Raw genomic sequence first — 20,067 nt, 5'->3', positions numbered from 1 at the left:
TTCATAAAGGGTTGCCTGGATTGTGGAGCATGCCTTATGAGAATAGGTTGAGTGAACTCGGCCTTTTCTCCTTGGAGTGGCTGAGGATGAGAGGTGACCTGATGGAGCTGAATAAGACAATGAGAGGCATTGATCATGTGGATAGTCAGAGGCTTTTTCCCAGGACTGAAATGGCTAGCATAAGAAGGCACAGCTTTAAGGTGCTTGGAAGTAGGTACAGAGGAGATGTTGGGGCAAGTTTTTACGCAGAGGGTGGTGAGTGCATGGAATGGGCTGCTGGTGACGGTGGTGGAGGCGGATACGATAGGGTGTTTTAAGAGACTCCTGGATAGGTGGAGCTGAAAGGATTGAAAGGATACCTGTTGGCTTATTACAATAGTTGACTTAAAGTGTGCTGCAGTGAAACACAGGGCATGCAGGGTTACCATTAATAGCTACTAAAGAAAAGAAAAAGCTTTGCAATGAATGCATTTTCCAGCTTATCAGAAGATAATTCCTCTTGCCATCTATTGTTCTGAGGATACAGATTTCTTGCTAAGAACATCTCAGAGTTTACCAACCTCTTCACTATTTCACCAATTTATCAGTCTTATCTTCCAACATTTATATTTACTTTCACTGAAAAATAGTTCATTTATTTTTAAAGTAGTAGCAGGATCAGCTATTTTGTCTGGGCACAAAACTGTTGAGTTCAATTTCTTACCATAATACATCATCATCAGTGTCACTTCTTTGCCAAAGCCTTTTCCTCTGAAATTAGGTTCTAAAATAGAAAAACATAGTACAGTGTATTCTGGTTCTCTGGGTCATCAGTTAATCAGCACAGCTGCTTGTTTGGAACGCTCCTACAGAACAAAAACGAATCAAGAAAACAGTCAGGATTCCCTACATTTATTTGGGTCACTGCCATTTAATTGGAACAGACTTGCCGAACAGTTTCTAACTAGCGTCAATTGCGTACAATTTTGAGGCTGTTAGATATTACACTATGCTTAGAGTGAACAGTTTTTAAATAGTGTCGGTTGTGTGTGTTTTCTGTTCAAAAAGCAGTGATTTTTGTCACATGGTTGGTGAGAAATAGGACAATTCAGAGCTGTTTTGCTTGCTGTGGTTTCAAGCATTCAGGCTCAGAGATGCCAGAAATGGCTGGGAATGAAAACGAAGTAATTATGCTACCGTGAAGAATTTGAAGTTATCGACAATCTTTTTGAATGTTCAATGAAAATAAAGATTTGGAGGATGCAATCATGAAAAGCATTGTATGAAGGCAGTCCATTATCTGGTGACTTTGTTCATTTGCAGTCAATCAAAAGAACATGCCAGTGTATTCTGGATTAATTCCTCCATCAATAACTATTAGGAAATAATACAGTTTTATAGCACTGTATCAGTATTGGTAGTGTTCTAATTTATTCTGTATTTTATTTGTTACTCAGTAAAACAGTACTTTGTCTTTTTTATACCCTTTTAACTATTTCCATGAAACTTCGACTAGTAGGGACAGCTGCTTAATTGGAACAAAATGTATTGGTCCTGATGTGTCCCAAATAACCAGAATCACAATGTGTCACACAAAGAATATAGTACACTGTTTCAAATGCCGTGTCTAAAACACAGTATACGAAGAAAATATGTATGTGACACAGACTGTAAAGCACAAACTTCAAACTGCCACATTTCTCTCAGGGCAACCAAAGTGCAAATGAACATGACAAGAACTGTACCCAGGAAATTTTCAAATACTTTATCCTTTTGTCACTTAGTCCACTAGCTGCTCTCTTTGATACAGCCCTCTGCACTCTCCTCCCACCCCAAGCCTAGCCTCACCCCAAGGAAGAGACCACCCAGAATCGTTTGCTGCAGATCATGTGGACACTATTAAGGCTGAATTCAGAAAGAGATGTTTGAACATGATGTAAGCTAGTTTGTTACTGTTTGAGAATGATTCAGCACGATTTAGTTTGTTACTCTGTACTTTATAAAGCTAGTCTGCACTCCCTAAAAAAGATGCTTGATGGCTGAAGGTAGATGTTCCTTTGACCATTGTTCTGCAACTGGATTTGACCATGGAAACAAGAAGAACATTGACTCCATTTCTCAAACTGCTTTTTAAAGAACTTCAAAAGGGGAGTAGGAAGAAATATGCAGCATCTTGAGATGTCATGATTACTGGATACAATTTCAAATCTTATAGACTGTCATATCAGATATGCATACATCTGCCAACAATCTCTGCCAATTAAGACTTATCCAGCATTTATAAACTCCCGAGTGAGGATTCATCTTATCCTCACACAACAGCTTCTTTTCTTCTAAGAAAACACTTCTAACTATTCAACCTTATTAATCACATCATCAAAAGTTATTGGCAGATTCACTGACACCCTTTTCACTTGCAGTAAAGATGGAACCCTCATGGACGACAATGCTAGCCATTATTAAATTAATTGAAATGGATTAGCTGTCAGAGGTTCTACTCACTATTGGCTAATTGTTAATTATTGTGAATGAAACTGCAGTGTTGAAAAGTAATAACAGTAACTGCTGTCTCATTTTCTCATGGTCAATGCCTGAAGTAAAATTAATTTAATCTTCTCTCACTCTCTCAAGTGTAAACTTTGTTTTATTCTCTTTCCTTTTGAGTACCTTATTTTGGCATGCAAATCACCTTCTCTAATTTATATTTCCTCAGCCCATCCATCTGATTGGTTAAAGAAAATAACTCAAAGAATTGCCAGCTCAGCTCAGACTTTCAGCAACTTTCAGTACATAATGGAGACAACTTGAAGTGGAAATATCAGTAAAATCAATAGTCACAGTAGATTATGTACAAATTTTATTATTCCCTATTTTACTGAAACCTTAGTGGCATTGCTTTAACTGATAGCCAACCTGCAATCATGATTTCAATTTCTGCCATGGCGGCATCCTCAGGATCCGTTAAGAACAGATTCACATCTCCCACCATACAGTCTTCTTCTGTGTATAAACCACTCATCCACCTCAACTTGTCTAATACTATGAAGGTACATTCTGTTAGAAACAAATGAAAAACGTTAGTTCAGATACCTCAGATATAGCCGTAACCATATTACATTGTTCATTCACGCTTATAAAATTAGTTTACTGTACCAGATTGGAGATAATTTTATATTAAAGTGAAGCAATAAGTGCTTGAAGAGCATACTTAAAATCAGTAAGTACTGAATTGCACAAAATAGGCAGCAGGTATTAACCCATGTGCAACCCTTTCACCATAAGCTTGTAATGAGTTAGCTATTACTGTGAGTACAAACTAACAGCAACATAACTACAATGCATGTGGATTAACAATGAAAGGGCCATTTCCAATAAATAAACCGGCCTAGAATGGATATAATTTGGGTAACCACAAAACATAAAAGTTAGAATTTTTCTTCTAAGGGAAACTAAGACAATTACCTGGTGGGAAAGCTGTTGGAAAAGATTCTTAGAGATAGGATCTATGGGCGTTTAGAGAATCATGGTCTGATCAGGGACAGTCAGCATGGCTTTGTGAAGGGTAGATTGTGTCTAACAAGCTTGACAGAGTTCTTTGAGGAGGTGACCAGGCATATAGATGAGGGTAGTGCAGTGGATGTGATCTACATGGATTTTAGTAAGGCTTTTGACAAGGTTCCACTTGGCAGGCTAATTCAGAAAGTCAGAAGGCATGGGATCCAGGAAGTTTGGTCAGGTGGATTCAGAATTGGCTTGCCTGCAGAAAGCAGAGGGTCGTGGTGGAGGGAGTACATTTGGATTGGAGGGTTGTGACTAGTGGTGTCCCACAAGGATTGGTTCTGGGACTTCTACTTTTTGTGATTTTTATTAACAACCTGGATGTGGGGATAGAAGTTGACAAGTTTGCAGACGACACAAAGGTTGGTGGTGTTGTGGATAGTGCAGAGGATTGTTGAAGATTGCAGAAAGACATTGATAGGATGCAGACGTGGGCTGAGAAGTGGCAGATGGAGTTCAACCCAGAGAAGTGTGAGGTGGTACACTTTGAAAGGACAAACTCCAAGGCAAAGTACAAAGTAAATGGCAGGATACTTGGTAGTGTGGAGGAGCAGAGGGATCTGGGTGTACATGTCCACAGATCCCTGAAAGTTGCCTCATAGTTAAGAAAGCTTATGGGGTGTTAGCTTTCGAGGGATAGAGTTTAAGAGTCACGAGGTAATGATGCAGCTCTATAAAACTCTGCTTAGGTCACACTTGGAGTACTATGTCCAGTTCTGGTCGCCTCACTATAGGAAAGATGTGGAAGCATTGGAAAGGGTACAGAGGAGATTTACCAGGATGCTGCCTGGTTTAGAGAGTATGCACTATGATCAGAGATTAAGGGAGCTAGGGCTTTACTCTCTGGAGAGAAGGAGGATGAGAGGAGACATGATAGAGGTGTACAAGATATTAAGAGGAATAGATAGAGTGGACAGCCAGCGCAGCGCCTCTTCCCCAGGGTACCACTGCTCAATGAAAGCCGACATGGCTTTAAGGTAAGGGGAGGGAAGTTCAAGGGGGATATTAGAGGAAGGTTTTTCACTCAGAGAGTGGTTGGTGCGTGGAATGCACTGCCTGAGTCAGTGGTGGAGGCAGATACACTAGTGAAATTTAAGAGACTACTAGACAGGTATATGGAGGAATTTAAGGTGGGGGGCTATATGGGAGGCAGGGTTTAAGGGTCAGCACAACATTGTGGACCAAAGGGCATGTACTGTGCTGTATTATTCTATGTTCTATGTACCTGTATGAATCCTAATAGACACTGATGCAAATTCACTGAAAAACACAGGCCAGGCAGTATCTACGGAAAAAAAAGTCGACATTTTGGGCTAAAACCCTTCTGCAGGACAGGAGGAAGAAAGCTGAGGAGTAGATTTGAAAAGTGGGGGAAGGAAGATAGAAACACCAGGTGACTGGTGAAACTTAGGGGGTGGGGAGGGATGAAGGAAAGAGCTGGGAAGTTGATTGGTGAAAGGGACAGAAGGCAATGGAAGAAAGAAAGAGGCAGGGGGAGGAGCGCCAGAGGGAGGCGATGGGCGGGCAAGGAGATAACATGAGAGAGTGAAAAGGTGTAGGATATGATGAAGGTGAAGGATATATAGGAAATGGTGAAGAGGGAGCAGGCATTACTGGAAGTTTGAGAAATCAATGTTCATGCCATCAGGTTGGAGACTACCCAAACGGAACATAAGGTGTTGTTTCTCCAACCTAAGTGTGGCCTAATCACAACAGAGGAGGAGGCCGTGGATGGACATATCGGAATGGGAGTGGGAAGTGGAATTAAAATAGGTGGCCACTGGGAATCCCGCTTGCTCTGGCAGACGCAGTGTAGATGCCTGACGAAGTGATTTCCCTATCAACGTTGAGTCTCACTGATATACAAGAGGTCACACCTGGAGCACCGAACACAGTATATGACCCAACAGATTTACAGGGGATCTGAACTGGAAGGACTGTTTGGGGCCCTGAGGAATGAGGTGTAGGGGCAGGTGCTTGCAAGGATAAGTGCCAGGAAGGAGATCAGTGAGGAAGGATGAATAGACAAGGGAGTCTCGTAGGGAGCGTTCCCTGCAGAAAGCAGGAAGTGGGGGGGAGGGAGGGGAAGATGTGTCTGGTGGTGGGATCCAGTTAGAGGTGGTAGAAGTTTTGGAGAATTACATGCCAGATGCGGAAGCTAGTGGGGTGAGCACAAAGAGGAACCCTATCCTAGTAGGGTGGTGGGAGGATGGGGATAAGAGCAGATGTGCGTGAAATGGAAGAGTTGCAGTTGAGGGCAGCATTGATGGTGAAGGAAAGGAAGTCTCTCTGAAAAAGGAGGACATCTCCTTCGATCTAGAATGAAAGGCCTCATCCTCAGAGCAGATGTGGTGGAGACAGAGGAATTGAGAGAAGGCGATGGCGTTTTTACAAGTAGCAGGGTGGAACAAGGCATAGTCCAGGTAGCTGTGAGAGTCTTTTTTTATATATAGACGTCAGTGGATAAGCTGTCTCCGGAGATTGAGATAGTAAGATTGAGAAAGGAAAGTGGACCAGGTGAATGGACCAGGCAGGGTGGAAGTTGGAGGCAAAATAGATGAAATTGATGAGTTCAGCACGGATACAGGAAACAGCACCAATGCAATTGTTGATGTAGCATAGGAAACGTGCGAGAGGGTCACCAGTGCAGGCTTGGAACATAAGACTGTTCCACGTAGCCAACAAACGCACAGGCACAGCTGGGACCTATGGCTACCCTTTTTGTTTGAAGGAAGTGGGAGGGGCCAAAGGAGAAATTATTTAGAGTGAGGACAAGTTCTGCTAGGTGGAGGACCTGATTGGGTCTGGTGTCCAGAAAGAAGCGGAGAGCTTTGAGGCCTTCCCCGTGCGGGATGGATGTGGAAAGGGACTGGACATCCATAGTGAAAATAAGATGATACAGGCCAGGTAACTTGAAATCATTGAAAAAAATCAAGAGTGTGTGAGGTGTCACAGATGTAGGTGGGAAGGGACTGAACCAGGAGGGATAAAACAGAGTTGAGGTATGCAGATATGAGTTCAGTGGGGCAGGAACAAGCTGAAATGGGTAGGAGATAGAAACGGAGGTGTGGGGTGCGGGAACTATAAGGTTGGTGGCGGTGGATGAGAGATCCCCAGATTCAAACCTCCCAGTTCTTTGCTTCATCCCTCCCCTGCCAAGATTCACCTATCACCAGGTGTTTCTCAATCCCTTCCCCCCACCTTTCAAATCTACTTTTTTTTCTCTCCAGTCCCACTGAAGGGTTTTGGCCCAAAACGTTGACTGTGTTTTTTTTCCATTAATGCTGCCTGGCCTGTTGAGTTCTTCCAGCATTTTGTGTGTGTTGCTCTGATTTCCAGCATCTGCAGATTTTCTCTTGTTCATGCAGACTTACTGTTTGTCAGGCAGCAATAATTTAGCTCAGACCTGTATAAACTTAAGATTGAAATTGTATTGACTAAATATTTCAAAAGGACCCATCACTTATATATCAGTCTATATCATGTACATAACCATTGGAGCTCATTGTTGCATAATCCGGTTTCCAGTTTCCTTCACTTTGTTTTTGCAGTACCAAATCAATTCTGTGCTGAAAAAAATACACCCAGTCCAAATAAGAAACAAAGTACCCATGCAACAAGGAAAAAGGCATGGGACTTTCTCCAGTGTCGTGTGCTAGTTGGCTAACTGAAAGGCCTGCACATTCTCTATGAGACCATAGTCTGCACTTGAGGATTTCATCACTTTGGTATTTGTCTATTCAAGTTTGGCTCTGTAAGCATTCTACCATGTTCCTTCACTATGTTCATTCTCCATGCCTTTCCTCTGTCTTTCTCCTGCACTTTCTCTCAAAAAAAATGGCTACCTATTCTTTTCCTGGGCATCAAATTGGCCAAATTGTTAACAAGACAAATCCTCTTGGCTAATTACAAGAAGACTAACCTGAATTTTTAATTTAACAGCAGAAATGAAATTCTCAATTGTATAATGTAATTTGAAAACACAGAAAAAACTACAGCACAATACAGGCTGCAAAGCTGTGCCGAACATGATGTTACCTGAGAAATTACCTAGGGTTACCCATAGCCTTCTGTTTTTCTGAGCTCCAGGTACTTATCCAGGAGTCTCTTAAAACACCCTATCGTATCCGCCTCCACCACCGTCACTGGCAGCCCGTTCCACGCACTCACCACTCTCTACGTAAAAAAAAACGTACCCCGACATCTCCTCTGTACCTACTCCCCAGCACCTTAAACCTGTGCCCTTTCATGCTAGCCATTTCAGCCCTGGGAAAAAGCTCTGTCTATCCACACGATCAATGCCTCTCATCATCTTATACGCCTCTATCAGGTCACCTCTCATCCTCCATTGCTCCAAGGAGAAAAGGCCAAGTTCCCTCAACCTATTCTCAAAAGGCATGCTCCCCAATCCAGGCAACATCCCTGTATATCTCCTCTGCACCCTTTCTATGGCTTCCAGATCCTCTCTGTAGTGAGGTGACCAGAACCAAGCACAGTATTCCAAGTGGGGTCTGACCAGGGTCCTATATAGCTGCAACATTACCTCTCCGCTCCTAATCTCAATCCCAATGCACCATATGCTTTCTTAACCTGCGCAGCAGCCTTGAGTGTCCTATGGACTCAGACCCTAAGATCCCTCTGGTCCTCCACACTGCCAAGAGTCTTACCATTAATACTATATTCTGTCATCATATTTGACCTACTAAAATGAACCACCTCACACTTATCTGAGGTGAACTCCATCTGCCACTTCTCAGCCCATTTTTGCATACTATCACTGTCCTGCTGTAACCTCTGACAGCACTCCACACTACCCACAACACCTCCAACCTTTGTGTCATCAGAAAATTTATGAACCCATTGCTCTACTTCTTCATCCAGGTCTTTTATAAAAATCACTAAGAGTAAGGGTCCCAGAACAGATCCCTGAGGTACACCACTGGAGACTGACCTCCATGCAGAACATGACCCATCTACAACCACTCTTTGCCTTCTGTGGGAAAGCCAGTTCTAGATCCACAAAGCAATGTCCCCTTGGATCCCATGCCTCCTTACTTTCTCAATAAGCCTTGCATGGGTACTTAATCAAATTCCTTGCTGAAATCCATATAAGCTACATCTACTGCTCTACCATCATCAATGTGTTTAGTCACATCCTCAAAAAATTCAATCAGGCCCCTAAGGTATAACCTGCCTTTCACAAAGCCATGCTGACTATTCCTAATCATATTATGCCTCTCGAGATGTTTATAAAACCTGCCTCTCAGGGTCTTTTCCATCAACTTACCAACCACTGAAGTAAGACTCACTGGTCTATAATTTCCTGGGCTATCTCTACTCCCTTTCTCAAACAATGGAAAAACATCTGCAACTCTGCAATCCTCCGGAACCTCTCCCATCCCCATTGATGATCCAAAGATCATCGTCAGAGGCTCTGCAATTTCCTCCATCGCCTCTCACAGTAGCCTGGGGTACATCTCGTCTGGTCCCAATGACTCATCCAACTTGACGTTTTCCTAAAGCTCCTGCACATTCTCTTTCTTAACGTCTACATGCTCAAGCTTTTCAGTCCGCTGCAAGTCATCCCTACAATTGCCAAGATCTTTTTCCATTGTGAATACCGAAGCAAAGTACTCATTAAGTACATCTGCTATCTCCTCTAGTCCCATACACACTTTTCCACTGTCACACTTGATTGGTCCTATTCTCTTACATCTTATCCTCTTGCTCTTCACATTCTTGTAGAATTCCTTTGGGTTTTCCTTAATCCTGTCGGCCAAGGCCTTCTCATGGCCCTTTCTGGCTCTCCAAATTTCTTTTTTGAGCTCCTTCCTGCTAGCCATAATTGCTAGCTCTCTATCATTACCTAGATTTTTGTGTCTTTTGTGTCTTTCGTAAGCTCTTCTTTTCTTGACTAGATTTACAAGAGCCACAGTTCTTGTACCCTACCATCCTTTCCGTCTCATTGGCATGTACCTTTGCAGAACTCCACACAAATATTCCCTGAACATTTGCCACATTTCTTCCGTACTTTTCTTTGAGAACATCTGTTTCCAATTTATGCTTCCAAGTTCCTGCCTGATAGCCTCATATTTCCCCTTACTCCAATTAAACACTAGCCCGTCAGACTAGCCTGTTTCTATCCCTCTCCAATGCTATAGTAAAGGAGATAGAGTCGTGATCACTATCTCCAAAATGCTCTCCCACTGAGAGATCTGACACCTGAGCAAGTTCATTTCCCAATACCAGATCAAGTATAGCCTCTTCTCTTGTCAGCTTATCTACATATTGTGTCAAGAAACCTTCTTGAACACACTTAACAAACTCCACCCCATCTAAATCCCTCACTTTAGGGAAATGACAATCAATATTTGGGAAATTAAAATCTCACACCACAACAATTCTTACACCTTTCTAGAATCTGTCTCCCTATCTGCTCTTCAATGTCCCTGTTACTATTGGGTGGTCTACAAAAAACACCCAGTAGAGTTATTGACCCCTTTCTGTTCCTAACCTCCACTCACAGAGACTACATAGCCAATACCTCTATGTCTTCCTCCTTTTCTATGGCCATGACCCTATCTCTGATTAACAGTGCCAAGCCCCCATATCTTTTGCCTCCCTCCCTGAGCTTTTTATATAGATTTGCATTTTGAAGAAATCTGCAGAAAATAAAATGCCCAGGAGCATAACTGTAGTAATAAAATAAAGCGTGCTCTTAAACTGGGGTTGGTCAGTCAGTGATACAGTGGCATCTGCACTGGACTTCGAGGTGAGTGGTCCCGGTTTTTGAATCCAGCCAGCTCCTTGCATGCTTTCCATTCATGCTGGGTTGGGCATCCAGCTAGCAACTTGGCTTTGTAAAAACAGACAAAAATGCTAAAGGAATGGCAAAGCTGCCACCTGAGGCACTACATGCGCGGAAAAGAAAAACCCAAGCAACAATTAAACCAGAGTCTTACATATGCATTTACACTTCACTCTATGAAAACTGCAAATTTCTAGGTAGGACCTAATACAGGTGGTAGCCCACGGTTAACATGATGAAAGTAGGTGGAAACAATATTTGACACAAATTATTGATATATTTCTTAAAATACATATTTTACCCTGGGTCATTTCATCTGCACTGACCAATTAAGGACGGCGTGTGCATTGAATTATAGACCTGGCTCTCATCTCTGCCCCCAAAATTCTAATCAACCCCAAAATGATGGATGGGACTTCCTTAGGGTATCTATCAAACTTTTCACTTAAAAACTGATCCAAGTTGGGACATGTAACAATCAGGAAAACGTCGCAATGAGAAAATACTGAATCTTCCTGGTTTGGGACAAGAAGAGCGTATTGTTTGAAACTAACCTGACGTGCCCAATATTTACCCTGGGCCAAACCATGTATAGCTGCTTTATTAATTCCACTTATGTAAAGTGCCACGCAAAAATCTAATTACTTCCCTTTGACATTCAAGGGACAAGCATTGAATGCATCACCATCTTGGAGGTCATCACTGACCAGATACGTTACCTGGTAAGGCAGGTGAATAACTTCTACAGCAGGCAAATCAATGACAGGGTATCCTGAGGAAAGGGACCATCTGATTCCCCACAGCATTTTTATAACTTCAAGCTGCAAGTCTGGAGCACAATGGAATATTCTCCACTTGACTGGATGAGTGCAGTTCCAATGATTCTCCAAAAGCTCCACATTAACCATGACAAAGCAGCTTGCATGACTGACATCCCAAGCACCACATTCTTAGACTCAGCCTGGTGGATTAGGCCTTTAGATCCTTCATAGGATATTGACAGTACTTCCCAATCCCATGACATCTACTGCCTAGAAAGCTAGCTGCAGTGCATGTACAGTAACACCACTCCTTTCAACTTCCATTAAAAGACTTATATTCCTTTATCATTGTTGGGTTAGAATGCTGCATCTACCAAAACTAGGAATATAGGAAGTAAGAGCAGGAGTAAGCCATTCAGCCCTTCAAGCCTGTTCAAATCATGGTTGATCATCTAACTCATCTTATTCTCATGACCCTCAATTCCCTTAACATCCAGAGAAATAAGAGTAACCACACAAGGATTGTAATGACTCAAAGAAGTGGCTCATAGAAATGTGGGCTTTGGCAGCAGCTATCATGTCCCAGTATGGAGAAGTTTATGAAAGAGAAACATACCAGTTCTTCAGCATCATTACTTCTCAGACTGATGAACCAGAACAAATTTGGTAGTGTTCTGTACAAATATCTTTAAAATAAAAATCAAATGACTGAATGAAGCCAATCCAAGAAACCAACAAATTAGCAAATCCTTACTATCATCATCCTCCTGCCAGCTTCTCTGCATCTGATACTCCTGTTCCAGGGTAAGAGACTCTGAAGCTGTGAGTTTCAGTAACTCTTCTGATTTCATCCACTGGTGATATCTGCAACCAATTAAATGTACTGTAAATCATAAATAGAAAGCCATGTGTGTAATCAATTACAAATAACAGTGAAAAAATATTTGGTGCACTTGAATAAAACTCTCTCCTCCCAATCTACTATGTGCAATAATGCAATATGCAACAGGGAATCAGCAGCTTATTTAACAACTCTCCCCCAAAGTCATGGAAATACACGAGGAAAGTAAGACCAGACGAATTTGCCAGCATGCAATTTATACAATTAAAGTCAAGGTTATTGTCCAATTACAACTCTAACCAAGATTTAGCCAAATTCTCTGATACGAAGAGCTATTTTCCAAAGTCATGGTCACCAAGCATCTCTGCAGAAATTCTGAGTACTTGGTTCTAGCTGAAAAATTACCCCAGTTTTTATTGCAGAGTTTGAAAATGAGAATAGACAACACAAAAACCTGCACCAAAACCAACACAAAATGCAGCACCTGATACTATTGCTGCTATTCCAAATTTGGGAAGAGTGGAAGGTGGAAGAGAGAGACAGTTGGACAAAGGGTCTTGCATCTCATTAAGTTTTGTGGTCTCTGCAAGCAAATAAAGAGCCACATAACAGTCACTGAATGGAAAGAGTCTGTTTGGCTCGACAAGTCCATAATGGCCAAATTTAAGCAACCCAGCTCATCCCACAATCTAAATGTCTGTGTGGCATGAATATTGATCATCTTTCATATGGCACAAAAAGCCTCACACTTGAAGGTCCATCTCTCATTTGAGTCCACAGCTTCCTATGATGTCAAAGTGGCATGCCATGCTAAAGATCTATTGGAGCAGATTAATGTGATGGGTCCTTCCATTGTACTTTGGGTTATCTATCATCTTCCATTTGAGGAGAAGGTGGCCACAATATCCACCATCTCCAAAAGGGGCCGAAGCCAGAAATCTCTGTTGCAAGATCAGTGATGAGTTATTTTACAGTTAATAGCACAGAGAATGTAACAAACCCTTGGTTCACTACATCCATGACAACTATCAGCCACCCATTTCTACACATATCCTACATTAAGCTACTTTTCGTTTATCTCCCATTCTCATCAACAACTTCCCCAAATCTACCAGACCTCTATACATTAGGGGCAATTTACAATGGCCAAGTGACTTACCACGCTGCATGTTTTTGGGATGTGTGAAGGAACTGGGGCACCTACAGTACCTTTGTTTTCAGCATTGGGCCTGATTCACAGTCCCTTCCAAATGGATGATGTCCAGGTGCTCAAACCAGACACTGGGTGCTTTTGCCAGTATGGTTTTAAAAAGCCGTTGTAGTGGATTTGACAAGATGTGTCTTCATTTGTGCTATATCTCCAAGCTTACAATGAACAAATTGAATGTCTACCTTACACTCCAATATTCAAGTCATTCAAAAATTCTTGAAAAAAAAAATTCCCACAGAACAGTAATTCTAACAAACAACATGACTGAAATAGAAAACCATTTTAAATAATTAAATGGAATAAACTTGTACTTGCCTTGTGTGATAACTATACATCACTCTGGTACTCACTGTGAATGGGCAGCTGACATCATAGCAGTTGCCACCTTAACTGTCATATCCAATTAACAATATTTCAAATACAGGTACATGGATAGTAAAGATTTAGAGTGATAAGGCTCAAATGCAGTCAAATGGGATTAGTCTGAATAGGCATCTTGGCTGGCATTGACTAATTAGGCCAAAGGATCTGTTTCCGTGGTGTACAACTTCATGAATTTCTTAATCTAGTCTGTCAAACTCTAGTTTTTTGATAAAATTTCTCCTCATCCTCCAAAACTCTTCAGAATACAGTCCCAAAGTCTATATGGAAAAGTCTCATATGGACAACTCATTGTTCTTGTAACCAGTCTAGTGAGTCTCTGCAAGTTCCTTTGTTGAGGTGCACCTAAATGTCCTTGTCTAAATTAAACTGAACATTGATGTATTTCTTATGGTGGCTGCAGAACATGAGATAAACACTAATCTGCAGCTGAATAAACAGGGACCAATGTTACAATACAGTGTATTCTGTCAGTGCTCCTTCGGTATGTTCTGACACTTTCTTCATCAAGTTCACCCTTATTTTAAGTTATACTAGTATGCAATAGGCCCAAGTAGAGGGTACCTAGTTATTTTAATCTTATGGGCAAGTAGCACTTCTGTGGAAGGAAACCTTAGGATTGTTCAAATCATCCTTGTTGTTTAGGTGAAATAATCACAGGAAATCAGAATCAGGAGATCACCCAATAATTGTAAAAGCTGTCAGGTGCGAGTGAGGTGTCATGGCAAAGAACAACACCAATCTGAGTCAAGTCGAGTTCATGGTCGTGTGCATAAGTAGTGAGGTACAGGTACAATGAAAAATTTGTTTACACCAGTATTACAAGCACGTTGAGTCAGACAACAGGCAGAACATAAATTGTTCAAGATAGTAAAAGAAGAATGTACAAAACACAATTAGGAACAATATAGCACAAGAAGTGGTTGTTGTGCTCCATGCTGAGGTAGGGTTAAGGCTGTGCAGGTTGGTTTAGGAGTGACAACCATCAAACTTCTCGATGATTAACACAGTATGAAATACCCTGGGATATTTGAACTCTAGGTAAGAACTGGAAAGAAGCAATTAGTGGAGTGCCTCAAGGATCATTCTTTGGGCTTCAGTCATGAAGCATCACAGGAAAGCAATACCTATCATCAGGGATCCCCACCCCACCCCACCACCCAGGACAGAATTAGAATCAGGTTTAGTATCACTAGCGAATGTCATGTACTTTGTTAACTTGGCAACAGCCGTATAAAAATAGAAAAAACTGTGAATTATAGTAAGTATATATTTATATTAAATAGTTAAATTAAATAAGTTGTGCAAAAATAGAAATTTTAAAAATGTCAGTAGTGTTTAAAATGAGGTAGTGTTCACGGCTGCCACGAGAAAGAAGATACTCTTTCTCAGAACTCACGCCACGAGGTTCAGGAACAGTTATTATCATCAGCTAACCAGCAGGTTCACTTGCCCATCATTAAAATGGTCCCACTACTTTCAAGGACTCTTCATCTCATGTTCTTGACATTTATTGCTTGCTTATTTATTATTATGTCTTTCTTTTAAAGAGGTCGAAGGTGATTAGGAAACTGAGGAAGAGGAATCGCAGCTCGGGGTATATCAGACGTGATTCCTGCTCCTGCTTTCTTGGGCTCTAACATAAGCCATGAGTGTGCACCGCCCTCACGACCCCGAGGGTCACAGTGACAGATCACGACCCCCTAACCCGACCAGGCCACGAGCACGCACTGACACCGAAGCGCGCGTTAATGGTCCCTTTCCCACCTGGGGACGTGCCGCGCGCTGTAGGGGACGAGCACGGCCAGCTGACCCCGCAGCACAACATCCTCGTTCAGCCGCATCCCGACGTCGGACGCCTCGGAGTCGGCGCCCGGCCCGGCCCGGCCCGGCACTGCGCACGCGCAACACTCCGCGCGCTCCGCCGGCACGCACGCGCGCCACGCCGAGTAAAGCCCTGGGGTACGCATGCGCTGTCCTCATGACAGAGGCTGCGGTGTGGTTTTATATGATGTGCTTTTCTTTGGCTTCTCAATTTGGAAATGAAACTGTGAGCAATACCAAGTGTTTTACGTATCTCTTCAGGAATGATACATATTAACCCTTGCAAATACACTTATCTCTCGCAAGGTAGCGGAAATAAAAGAACTAAGTATCAAGGAATTGGTGAGTTTAGTTGAATCCCAGGGCACGACCTATATCCTCAAGCTTTAGGAGATGTTTTCGGACAACTTACAGATTCTTAGAGTCATACAAGACGGAAACAGGCCCTTCAGAGGCTGAGGAAAGTCCATCTCCCACCTCCTCATCACATTCTACAGGGGTTGTATTGAGATCATCCTGAGCAGCTGCATCACTGCCTGGTTCAGAAATTGCACCATCTCGGATCGTAAGGCCCTGCAGCAGATAGTGAGCTGAGAAGATCATCAGGGTTTCTCTTCCCGCTATTACGGACATTTACACTACATGCTGTATCTGCAAAGCAAACAGCATAATGAAGGACCCCATGCACCCCTCATACAAACTCTTCTCCCTCCTACCATCTGGGAAAAGACTCAGAAGCATTCAGGCTCTCATGACCAGACTATGTAACAGTTTCTTCCCATAAGCCATCAGACTCCTCAATACCCAGAGCCTGGACTGACACCAACTTACTGCGCTCTACCGCGCCTATTGTTTATTATTTATTGTAATGCCTGCACTGTTTGTGCACTTTATGCAGTCCTGGGTAGGTCTGTAGTCTAGTGTTTTTTTGGTCTATTTTTACGTAGTTCAGTGTAGTTTTTGTACTGTTTCATGTAGCACATTGTCTGGTTTTTAGTGTGTACTGTACCAACAATAAAAATGACAATAAAAAGTGACTTGATTTGACTTCAGCCCTACTCGTACATGCTAGCCAAGATGCCTTGCACTCTTAACTCAGACATCCCACCCTGCAAAAACTTATTCCCTCTCCCTCTCCTGCTATATTACATATAATTTGTGGGTGTCAGGGAGCTGCTATCAATATGCAGACTTCCAGGAGAGTTGGGATGTCTGCTTAACTCCTGGTGGAGTTGTCTGGGTGCCATCATGACAAGTGGGCATCTTGTGTGAATAGAATTGACTTTATTTCTTACATTCTTCACATACACGAGGAGTAAAAATCTTTGCGTTACGTCTTCATTTAAATGTGCAATGTGCAATCATAGTAATTTATAGTAAATGGAACAGTCAATGTAATATAAAGTACACTCAAATCAGTGTGAGTTCATCAGTCTGATGGCCTGGTGGGAGAAGCTGTCCTGGAGACTGTTGGTCCTGGCTTTTATACTATGGTACCGTTTCCTAGATGGTAGCAGCTATAATACATTATGGTTGGGATGGCTTAGGTTTCCAATGATCCTGCAAGCCCTTGTTACACACCTGTCCTTGTAAGTGTCCTGAATCAGGAGAAGTTTGCAACTACAGATGCCCTGGGCTGTCCGCACCACTGTCTGCAGAGTCCTACGTTTGAAGTTTGGATGCTCTCAATTATGTCCCTGTAGAAAGTTATTAGCATTTGGGGGCCATTACCAATTTTCCTCAACCATCTGAGGTGAAAGAGGTGCTGTTGTGCCTTTTCACCACACAGCTGTACAGACCACGTGAGGTCCTCAGTCATGTGAATGCCGAGGAACTTAAAGCTCAATCCCAGATTCATTGATGTCAATAGGGGTTAGCCCTGTAATCCACAACCAGCTCCTTTGTTTTTGCAACTTTGAGGGAGCGATTGTTTTCCTGACACCACTGTGTCAGAGAGATGACTTCTTCCCTGTAGGCCACCTCATTGTTGTTTGAGATAAGGCCAATCAATGTATTGTTGTTGGCAAATTTAAATAGCAGATTGAAGCTGTGGGTGGCGACACAGTCATAGGTAAACAGGTAGTAAAGGAGGGGACTCAGTACGCAGCCCTGAGGGGCTCCTGTATTGAGAGAGAGCACCAGAAGTAATGCCTGGTTTTAAGACCATAAGACATGGGAGCAGAATTAGGCCATTTGGCCCATCGAGTCTGCTCTGCCATTCAGTCATGGCTGATCCTTATTTCCCTTCCTTAGCCTCTCTCCTGGCCTAATCTGTACAGATTATTTCATTATGTAAGTGCATTGAGGTAGGACAAAGGAAAAAGACTGTATCCATCATTAAGGACCCTCAACATTAGCATCATGCCTTCTCTTCATTAGGAAGGAGTTACAGGAGCCTGAAGGTACATACCCAATGATTTTGGAACACCACCTTCCCATCCACCATCAGATATCTGAACAGTCCATGAACACTACTTCACTGTTCTTCTTTTGCACAATTTATTTTGTGTTGTAACTTATAGTAATTTTTGTTTTGACCTTAAGAACATAAGACACAGGAGCAGAATCAGGCCATCTGTGCCCATCGAATCTGCTCTGCCATTCAGTCATGCTGATCCTTTTTTTATCACCTCCTCAACCCCAGTTCCCACGCTTCTCCCCGTAACCTTTGACGCCATGTCCAATTAAGAAGCTATCAATCTCTGACTTAAATAAACTCAGTGACCTGGCCTCCACAGCTACATGTGGCAACAAATTCCACAAATTTACCACCCTTTGGCTAAAGAAATTTCTTCGCATCTCGGTTTTGATAGGGGGCCCCTCTATACTGAGGCTGTGCCCTCATGTCCTAGACGCTCCCACCATGGGAAACATACTTTCCACATCTACTCTGTCTCGGCCTTTCAGCATTTGAAAGGTTTCAGTGAGATATGCCTCATCGTTCTGAATTCCAGCGAGTACAGACCCAGAGCCATCAAATGTTCCTTGTATGATAACCTTTTCATCCTTGGAATCATCCTTGTGAATCTCCTCTGGACCCTCTCCAACTCCAGCACATCGTTTCTAAGAAGAGGTGCCCAAAGCTGCTCACGATACTCAAGGTGAGGCCTCACCAGTGCCTTATAAAGACTCGGCATCACATCCTTGCTCTTGTATTCTAGATCTCTTGAAATGAATGCTAACATGGCAATTGCCTTCCTCACCAACAACTCAACCTGTAAGTTAATCTTTAGGGTGTTCTGCAAAAGGACTCACAATTCCCTCTGCATCTCAGATTCCTGGATTTTCTTTATTTTTAATTTTAAAAAAAATAATTGAATTTTCAAATGGTTACAGAAGGAAAAAAAATTATCAACCCCTCCCCCCAACATATCCCTGTAGAAAGAGAAATAAAGAAAGAAAGAAAGAATGCCTAGATATCGGAAGATCCCCACATGCTCCAAAGAGTTCATAATAGCTTTAGTATATATATTTATTTCTTTCCCCAAATAACCAATAATTTTCTCTTTGGAGCACCTATATATTTAATCCTATCTTTTGTAAATAAGGGTGCCAAATTTTCAAAAACATTTCATATTTATCTCTTAAGTTATAATTAATTTTTTCAAGTGGAATGCAGCTAAAAGCTATATCTATTTTCATTTTCTTAATGTATGTTAAAATTCTTTTTCTTTTCACCAGTCCATTAAGCCCATTAACATTAAAACTTTAAAAATTCAGTAAATTAGTCATTATTTTTAACAGGATTACTCCAGTCTATAGTAATACCTAACTTTTCAACTTTCATAGTACCTTGGGGAATCTTTTTAAAATTCTCCATGTTGCTATGTGTCTCCCCCCGCCCCCCCCCCCCCCGATTGTCCAGGCAAAGAAAGAAAGATTAAGGAAAAATAGATTGTAAAGAAAAAAGTAACAAAATTCTCCCCTACTAATGTTGTGAATAAAAAAAACACAACATTACCCCCCCTCCGTTGTATGGGTCATGGCAATCACCATGATTACGCACGTGAATCCCGTAGCAATCGATCCGAAGTTCCCCCAGCTCCCCCGTAACATAAAAAAGTATATAAGAGAAGAAAAAATAATATCACTACTCTCGATTAATTTTTACCTTTCTCCCCCTATATCATATAATTAAGAATATTTTTTTAAATATTCTTCTGTTCTTAAACATCTATCAACTCCATTCACTGTCCCTGTCTTCATCTTTAATTCATTTCACTTTTAAATCTTTGGCTGTGGTTAGCAAGTATTTGGGAGTTCTTGTGCAAATTCTTCCGCATCCTGATAATCAGTAAAAGATCTTCTTTTTCCGTCATCCAAAAAAATTATCAGGGTTGCCAGATGGGGCAATATAAATTTATAACCCTTTTCCCATAAAACTTTTTTCGCTGGGTTAAATTCCTTCTTTCTCTTCAAAAGGTCATAACTTATATCAGGATAGAAAAGAACTGTTTCCCCTTCTGTCATCAATGGCCCGTTTCTCTTTCTGGCATGTTGGGCAGCCGCCTTCAGGATCTTTTCTTTATCTCGATATCTTAAGCATTTTATCAAGATTGATCGGGGGTTTTGATCAACTTGAGGTCTTGATCTTAAGGCTCCGTGAGCCCTTTCAATTTCAATTAACTGGGTTCCTTCTTCCATTTACAAAATTTCAGGAATCCATTTTTGAAAAAAATTTATTTGATCCTCTCCCTCTATACCT

General features: G+C 41.9%; 1 protein-coding gene across 1 annotated transcript in view; it reads right to left on the bottom strand.

Annotated features, from left to right (window-relative positions):
• Positions 1-15,456, bottom strand: part of nat9 (N-acetyltransferase 9 (GCN5-related, putative)) — a 28,549-nt gene extending 13,093 nt beyond the window's left edge. Inside the window, exons 1-4 of the mRNA XM_059948921.1 lie at positions 15,306-15,456; positions 11,861-11,970; positions 2,893-3,033; positions 704-763 (exon numbers count right to left, since the gene is read on the bottom strand). Coding sequence (XP_059804904.1) covers positions 704-763; positions 2,893-3,033; positions 11,861-11,970; positions 15,306-15,382 — 388 coding nt within the window. The 5' untranslated portion in view covers positions 15,383-15,456. The remainder of the gene's footprint in view (positions 1-703; positions 764-2,892; positions 3,034-11,860; positions 11,971-15,305) is intronic.
• Between the last annotated feature and the right edge of the window lie 4,611 nt (positions 15,457-20,067).

The sequence above is a fragment of the Hypanus sabinus genome, chromosome 23 (genome assembly GCF_030144855.1).
Source record: "Hypanus sabinus isolate sHypSab1 chromosome 23, sHypSab1.hap1, whole genome shotgun sequence".
In the NCBI taxonomy this organism is placed as follows: Eukaryota; Metazoa; Chordata; class Chondrichthyes; order Myliobatiformes; family Dasyatidae; genus Hypanus; species Hypanus sabinus.
The sequence above is the reverse complement of the archived record's forward strand: the minus strand, read 5'-3'. Positions and strand labels throughout refer to the sequence as shown.